At 56.6% G+C, this 8292-nt stretch overlaps 2 protein-coding genes across 2 annotated transcripts in view; both read right to left on the bottom strand.

The window, feature by feature from the left end:
- Positions 1–6: 6 nt before the first annotated feature.
- Positions 7–7135, bottom strand: LOC147084881 (serine/threonine-protein kinase SBK1-like). Its single transcript, XM_085979591.1, has 3 exons — positions 6894–7135; positions 4806–5008; positions 7–991 (listed from the first exon to the last, which is right to left on the bottom strand). The coding sequence occupies exons 1-3, from the start codon at positions 7123–7125 to the stop codon at positions 302–304; spliced, it is 1125 nt and encodes a 374-aa protein (XP_085835717.1). The 5' UTR covers positions 7126–7135; the 3' UTR covers positions 7–301.
- A 784-nt stretch (positions 7136–7919) lies between these two features.
- LOC147084880 (calsyntenin-3-like) overlaps positions 7920–8292 on the bottom strand; it is a 120821-nt gene continuing 120448 nt past the window's right edge. Inside the window, exon 7 of the mRNA XM_085979363.1 lies at positions 7920–7945. Coding sequence (XP_085835489.1) covers positions 7920–7945 — 26 coding nt within the window. The remainder of the gene's footprint in view (positions 7946–8292) is intronic.

Raw genomic sequence — 8292 nt, 5'->3', positions numbered from 1 at the left:
ATTTGGGGATTGATACAGGGCTACGGGGAGAGAGCGGGGCAGCGGGATTAGTTTGCGATTGATCCAGGGCTACAGGGAGCGAGAGGAGCAGTGGGATGAGTTTTGGGATCGTCCCAGCGGAGGGCCGGCCCAGACACGACGGGCCGAACGGCTGCTCTTTGCGCCGGAGACCTTGGGCGCTTGCTTGTCGTGAGTGCGGTGAAGGTGCTGGTCCACCTGGAGCCGGGAGAGAAGGTTCCTGGCCAGGCAGCATGGCAGCAACTACGAGGCGGACTGGCCCCCATCGGGAAGGACTGGCCACTCAGACCAGTTTGGGACAGAGCGTGCCGGATGGCTCCCTCAGGACCAGAGAGGCGCAGGAGGTGTCTTTCAAGGCGGCCAAGCCCTTCTTGCTGGAGTCCACAGGCCCGGCCTGGAGGGCTTGTGGCTTCTCGGGCCTGGACGCGCCCTTGGGCTCCACCAGCCATCTGAGCTTCAGGTACTGGACGATCTCCTTGACAGGGCATCTCTCCTTGGCTTGGAGGGCCAGGAACCTCCTGAACATCAGCCCAGCCCCGTTGGTGAAGCACTTCCACTGGGGAGGCGGGCTGTGGGGCGCCGAGGCCTGCTGCCATTGGGAGAAGCTGTGGTAGAGCGGGTCTTCTGGCGAGGTCCTCTCCCAGGGGAAGTTGCCAGTCAAGAGGCTGTAGAGGACCACTCCGAAAGCCCAGGTGTCCTCGCCGCAGTCAACCCGGGAGCCCACTTGCTGGGCCGCCCGGTCGCAGAGCTCGGGGGCCATGTAGGGCACGGCGCTGGGGCTGTGCTTGACGTTGAGCCCGGCCCGCCGCACCAGGCCGAAGTCGGAGAGCTTGACGCGCCGGCACTCCCGGTCGAACAGCAGGATGTTCTCGGGCTTGACGTCGCGGTGGACCAGGCCGCGGCCGTGGAGGTGGTCGAGGGCCATGGCGATCTGCAGGGCGCAGCGTTTGGCGGCCGGCTCGGGGATCCCCACCTGGCAGAGAGGGAGAGAGGAGATTCATGGGTCGGGGTGTCAGCGTCTGTCACCGCCGCTGGATGTCACACAGGGCGGGGAGGGAGAGAGGGAGAGAGGGAGGAAGGGAAGGAAGGAAGGAGGGAGGGAGGGAAGGAGAGAGGGAGCGAGGGAGGGAAGGAGGGAGGAAAGGAGGGAGGGAGGGAAGGAGAGAAGGAGTGTGGGAAGGAGGGAGGGAGGGAAGGAAGGAAGGAAGGAGGGAGGGAAGGAGAGAGGGAGCGAAGGAGTGTGGGAAGGAGGGAGGGAGGGAAGGAAGGAAGGAAGGAGGGAGGGAAGGAGGGAGGGAATTGGAAGGTAAGGATGGAGGGAGGGAAGGGGGAAGGATGCAGGCAAGGAAGGAGGGAGGTAAGGAAGGAAGGAGGGAGGAAGGGAAGAAGGGAAGGAAGGAGGGAGGGAGGGAAGGAAGGGGGGAGGGAGGTAAGGAGGGAGGGAGGGATGGAGAGAAGGAGGGAGGAAAGGAGGGAGGAAGGGAGAGAGGCAGGGAGGGAGGGGAGAGAGGCAGGGAGGGAGGGGAGGGAGGGAGGGAAGGAGAGGGAGGGAAGGGAGGGAGAGAAGGAGGGAGGGAGAGAAGGAGGGATGGAGAGAGGGAGGGAGGGAAGGAAGGAAGGAAGGAAGGAGGGAGGGAATTGGAAGGTAAGGATGGAGGGAGGGAAGGAGGAAGGTAAGGATGGAGGGAGGGAAGGAGGGAGGGAGGGAAGAAGGGAGGGAAGAAGGGAAGGAAGGAGGGAGGGAGGGAGTGAAGGATGGAGGAAGGGAAGGAAGGAAGGAAGGGGGAGGGAGGGAAAAGGAGAGAGGAGGGAGGGAGGGAAGGAGGGAGGAAAGGAGGGAGGAGGGAAGGAGAGAAGGAGGGTGGAAGGAGGGAGGGAGGGAAGGAAGGAAGGAAGGAGAGAGGGAATTGGAAGGTAAGGATGGAGGGAGGGAAGGGGGAAGGATGCAGGCAAGGAAGGAGGGAGGTAAGGAAGGAAGGAGGGAGGGAGGGAAGAAGGGAAGGAAGGAAGGAGGGAGGGAAGGAAGGGGGAGGGAGGTAAGGAGGGAGGGAGGGATGGAGAGAAGGAGGGAGGAAAGGAGGGAGGGAGGGAATGAGGGAGGGAGAGAGGCAGGAGGGAGGGGAGGGAGGGAGGGAAGGAGAGGAGGGAAGGGAGGGAGGAGAGAAGGAGGGAGGGAGAGAAGGAGGGATGGAGAGAGGGAGGGAGGGAAGGAAGGAAGGAGGGAGGGAATTGGAAGGTAAGGATGGAGGGAGGGAAGGAGGAAGGTAAGGATGGAGGGAGGGAGGGAGGGAAGAAGGGAGGGAAGAAGGGAAGGAGGGAAGGGGGGAGGGAGGTAAGGTGGGAAGGAGGGTGGGAAGGATGGAGGGAAGGAAGGAAGGAAAGAGGGAGGGAAGGAGGGAGGGAAGGAAGGAGGGAGGGAGGGAGGGAGGGAGGGAGTGAAGGATGGAGGGAGGAAGGAAGGAAGGAAGGAAGGGGGAGGGAGGGAAGGTGGGAAGGAAGGAGGGAGGGAGGGAGGGAAGGAGGAAGGTTAGGATGGAGGGAGTGAGGGAAGAAGGGAAGGAAGGAAGGAGGGTGGGAGGGAAGGAGGAAGGTAAGGAGGGAGGGAGGGATGCAGGGAAGGAGGGAGGGAGGGAAGAAGGGAGGGAAGAAGGGAAGAAGGAGGGATGGAGGGAAGGGGAAGGTAACGATGGAGGGAGGAAGGGAAGGGGGGAGGGAGTGAAGGAGGAATGGAAGGAGGGAAGGAAGGAACTTGATCGGCACCCCATCCACCACCTTAAACATTCACTCCCTCCACCACCGGCGCACCGTGGCTGCAGTGTGGACCATCTACAAGATGCACTGCAGCGACTCGCCAAGGCTTCTTCGGCAGCACCTCCCAAACCTGCGGCCTCTACCACCTAGAAGGACAAGGGCAGCCAGCGCATGGGAACACCACCCACCTCCAAGTTCCCCTCCGAGTCACACACACCATCCTGACATGGAAATATATCGGCCGATCCTTCATCGTCGCTGGGTCAAAATCCTGGAACTCCCTCCCTAACAGCACTGTGGGAGCACCTTCACCACACGGACTGCAGCGGTTCAAGAAGGCGGCTCACCACCACCTTCTCGAGGGGCAACTAGGGATGGGCAATAAATGCTGGGCTTGACAGTGACGCCCACATCCCAAGAATGAATAAATAAAAATGGAAGACAAAGAGAGAGATACACTTCCACACATACAGGACCTTTCATGACCTTAGGATGTCCCAAAGCGCTTTACAGTCAATGAAATACTTCTGAAGTGTGGTCACTGTTGTAATGTAGGAAATGTGGCAGCCAATTAGCGCACAGCAAGCTCCCACAAACAGCAATGTGATAACGACCCAGATCATCTGTTTTAATGATGTTGGTTGAGGGATAAATCTTGGTCACTGGACACCAGGTCAATCATTTTTATCACCATGTGTTTACGATGATTAAAGAATTTGATAGGATAGAGAGAGAGGGCGAGGGTCATGGAGGGATTTGAACACGAGGATGAGAATTGTAGGGCTGGAGGAGGTTACAGATAGGGAGGGGGGCGAGGGGCCATGGAGGGATTTGAACAGGAGGATGAGAATTGTAGGGGCTGGAGGAGGTTACAGAGATAGGGAGAGGGCGAGGGTCATGGAGGGATTTGAACAGGAGGATGAGAATTGTAGGGCTGGAGGAGGTTACAGGGATAGGGAGGGGGCGAGGGCCATGGAGGGATTTGAACAGGAGGATGAGAATTGTAGGGGCTGGAGGAGGTGACAGAGATAGGGAGGGGGCGAGGGCCATGGAGGGATTTGAACAGGAGGATGAGAATTGTAGGGGCTGGAGGAGGTTCCGAGATAGGGAGGGGGGCGAGGGGCCATGGAGGGATTTGAACAGGAGGATGAGAATTGTAGGGGCTGGAGGAGGTTACAGAGATATGGAGGGGGCGAGGGGCCATGGAAGGATTTGAACAGGAGGATGAGAATTGTAGGGGCTGGAGGAGGTTACAGAGATAGGGAGGGGGCGAGGGCCATGGAGGGATTTGAACAGGAGGATGAGAATTGTAGGGGCTGGAGGAGGTTACAGAGATAGGGAGGGGGCGAGGGCCATGGAGGGATTTGAACAGGAGGATGAGAATTGTAGGGGCTGGAGGAGGTTACAGAGATAGGGAGGGGGCGAGGGCCATGGGGAGATTTGAACAGGAGGATGAGAATTGTAGGGGCTGGAGGAGGTTACAGAGATAGGGAGGGGGCGAGGGGCCATGGAGGGATTTGAACAGGAGGATGAGAATTGTAGGGGCTGGAGGAGGTTACAGAGATAGGGAGGGGGCGAGGGCCATGGAGGGATTTGAACAGGAGGATGAGAATTGTAGGGGCTGGAGGAGGTTACAGAGATAGGGAGGGGGCAAGGGCCATGGAGGGATTTGAACAGGAGGATGAGAATTGTAGGGGCTGGAGGAGGTTACAGAGATAGGGAGGGGGCGAGCACAGGGGGCGATGGGAGAACGGGACTCGGTGGGAGTTAGCTTGAGTAGAGGCCACTGTTGCCCGTAAGTGACTGGTCTCTCTGTCGCTCTCTGTGTCTCTCGCTCTGCCTCTCTCTGTCTCTCACTCTCTGTCTGTGTCTCTCTCTGTCTCTCTCTCTCTCTCTCTGTGTCTCTTGCTTTCTTTCTCTCTCTCTCTCTCTCTCTCTGTGTCTCTCTCTCTCCTTCTCCCTCTCTCTCTGTCTCTCGCTCTCTCTCTCTCTCTGTCTCTCGCTCTCTTTCTCCCTCTCTCTCTCTCTCTCCGCACCTGAGGCTGAATGAGCTCAAAAAGGTCTCCCACTGGCGCGTATTCCTGCACGAATCCGTAGTAGTCCCGGGTCTCGAAGGCGATGCCGAAGGCGGTGGTGATGAAAGGGTGGGCGGAGAGGTAGAGGGACATGCTGTACTCTCGCAGGAAGCATCTCAACTTGGTCTTTGCCTTCCTCATTAACTTCAGGGCCATCAGTGTACCTGGGAGAGGAAGAAAGAGGTCAACGGGTGAGATGGTGGCACAAGAGGACCAAGGACCGGAGGAAACACAGAAACACAGAAGATCGGAGCAGGAGTCGGCCATTCGGCCCCTCGAGCCTGCTCCGCCATTCAATGAGATCATGGCTGATCATCCAAATTCAGTACCCTGTCCCTGCCTTCTCCCCATATCCCTTGATCCTGTATCTTTGGTCTTTGTGTTGGGAAAAACTGGCTCCCCTTCGGCTGGGTGAAGCTAGTGGGTTCATTGTTCTGCTTCTTTTCTGAGATGGAGGTGAGAATTGCTTTTGCATATTAGAGTGGTTTTTTCTAATCAGGTTCAATGGCCCCCTTCCTTTTTCCAGGACTGTTGGGCGGACCCGTACATACTGGATGAGTTCTTTAGTCACAGCCAACTGCCGTGCGTTCACTGGAGTTTTAACAAAACCAGTCTTTCACGTATCTGCACAGGGCGATCCCATAACCCTCAGAAAAATCCCATAAAGTCCACAAAATATTCCCGACTGAGCCCATTCTTCAGAGACTTTGCGACCTCTTCATGGATGGTAAAGTCCATCGCTAACCCAAAGTGACAGGTACCTATCAAAGAGATTTAATGGGAAATTGTAGCTGTAATCAGTTTCGGTAACTGGTGGGACAATCTCTGGCTCTAGAGGAAGGGTCCTGCATCCATCTGAGGTCAACAGCAACTGAAAATGGAAATTGGAATTAAGTCTACTTCCGAGCATGGAGCCAAAGGGCCCAGCGAGCATGTTGGGAGGGTCAATGGCATGTTCTAGACGAGGGAACTGGATGTAATATCTCCAAGTTTGCAGACGACACAAAGCTGGGTGGGCGTGTGTGCTGTGAGGAGGATGCCGAGAAACTCCAGTATGATTTGGACAGGTTGGGTGATTGGGCAGAAGCATAGCAGATGCAATATAACGTGGATAAATGCGAGATTATCCACTTCGGTGGCAAAAACAGGAAGGCAGATTATTATCTGAACGGCAATAGATTGGGAGAAGGGGAAGTGCAACGAGACCTGGGTGTCCTTGTGCACCAGTCGCTGAAGGTGAGCATGCAGGTGCAGCGGGCGGTTAAGAAGGCAAATGGTATGTTGGCCTTCGTAGTGAGAGGGTTCGAGTACAGGAGCAAGGATGTCTTGCTGCAGTTGTACAGGGCCTTGGTGAGACCGCACCTTGAGTATTGTGTGCAGTTTTGGTCACCTTATCTGAGGAAGGATGTTCTTGCCATGGAGGGAGTGCAGCGAAGATTCACCAGACTGATACCTGGGATGGCAGGAATGACGTATGAGGAGAGATTGGGTCGATTGGGCTTATACTCGCTGGACTTTAGAAGAATGAGGGGATCTCATTGAAACTTATGAAATTCTAACAGGACTAGACAGACTAGATGCAGGAAGGATGTTCCCGATGGTCGGGGAGTCCAGAACCAGGGGTCACAGTCTAAGGATAAGGGGTAAGCCATTTAGGACTGAGATGAGGAGGAATTTCTTCACCCAGAGAGTGGTGAACCTGTGGAATTCTCTACCACACAAGGCAGTGGAGGCCAATTCATTAAATATATTCAAGAAGGAGTTGGATATATTTCTTAAGGCTAAAGGGATCAATGGATATGGGGAGAAAGCAGGGACAGGGTACTGAATTTGGACGATCAGCCATGATCTCATTAAATGGCGGAGCAGGCTCGAGGGGCCGAATGGCCTACTCCTGCTCCTATCCTCTATGTTTCTATGTAGCAAGACTTCCTTACTCTCGTACTCCAACCCCCTTGCTACTCCCCTCTTAGAATTATATCTGTTTAACTGAGACAGGACACTATAAGACGAGCGATGGGACTGAGAGCCCGAGAGAGAGTCCACTACCTCGGAATCTGTGCTTCACGAGCTGGACATTGCCGAACGTCCCACAGCCCAGTTCCTTGATCACCTCGTAGTGCTCGTCCACCTCCATCTTGGCGAGGGTCTGCGACATCAGGAGGATCAACTCCTCGATGAAGAGATCGGGACCCAGCCTGGCAGCCTCCTCCATTCTCAGTGGATGTCTTGGCTTTGTCCTCTCAGTCAAGAGGCAGTAACCTGTGAAGGGATCCACCATTTGAAGGCTTAAGATCAGGAATTTTAGAACAGGGACAATATTATAAGGTCAATCATCCTATTCCTCTTAGACAGGTCTCATCCCCACCTACCCACCTTCTCCCCATATCCCTCAACCCCGCCTACCCACCTTCTCCCCATATCCCCCAACCCCACCTACCCACCTTCTCCCCATATCCCCCAACCCCACCTACCCACCTTCTCCCCATATCCCTCAACCCCACCTACCCACCTTCTCCCCATATCCCTCAACCCCACCTACCCACCTTCTCCCCATATCCCCCAACCCCACCTACCCACCTTCTCCCCATATCCCCAACCCCACCTACCCACCTTCTCCCCATATCCTTCAATCCCACCTACCCACCTTCTCCCCATATCCCCCAACCCCACCTACCCACCTTCTCCCCATATCCTTCAATCCCACCTACCCACCTTCTCCCCATATCCCCCAACCCCACCTACCCACCTTCTCCCCATATCCCCAGCCCCACCTACCCACCTTCTCCCCATATCCCCCAACCCCACCTACCCACCTTCTCCCCATATCCCCCAACCCCACCTACCCACCTTCTCCCCATATCCCCAACCCCACCTACCCACCTTCTCCCCATATCCCTCAACCCCACCTACCCACCTTCTCCCATATGTCGAGAGTAACTGTTTAAGCAGCAGACTCAGGGTTAATCTCCGAGGAGCTACATATAGTTCCTACTTAGTCAGTACTGCATTGTCCATCTGGTAAATGCATCGCTCAGTGAGCTACTGAACCGTACAAGGCAGGGGGAACCAGAATTACTCCCCAGTCTGTGCTGACGGAGCTGGGATGGAGGGTCATAGGGAGTGCGAGAATTAGCCTCAGCACCTGAGCACTGTTGGTGGCGGGGGGGGGGGAGGAGAAATCAGCCAGGGGTACCAGGTCCTGATTGTGCAGGGCTCGTGCTGGCCAGGGGGTCACGTAGAGGTCAGGTTCGGACTCGGCCGCGACGCCCCGTGCAGTCGAATAGCCAACACCCAGGCTCTGGCGCGAGCCGTCGGCCGTTTATAGGGGTGAGGTCCTGGAGACCTCCCCCTCCCGCACCCACCCCCCTCCGCCACCACCCCTCCCCCTGCCCCCAGGGTGGAGGGAGGCGAGCCGGGGGGGCGGGGAGGCGAGCGGGGCTGAGGG

The sequence above is a fragment of the Somniosus microcephalus genome, unplaced genomic scaffold, assembly GCF_052327205.1.
Source record: "Somniosus microcephalus isolate GS21.2 unplaced genomic scaffold, FLI_Smic_1.0 unresolved_chr9, whole genome shotgun sequence".
NCBI classification, from domain to species: domain Eukaryota; kingdom Metazoa; phylum Chordata; class Chondrichthyes; order Squaliformes; family Somniosidae; genus Somniosus; species Somniosus microcephalus.
The sequence above is the reverse complement of the archived record's forward strand: the minus strand, read 5'-3'. Positions and strand labels throughout refer to the sequence as shown.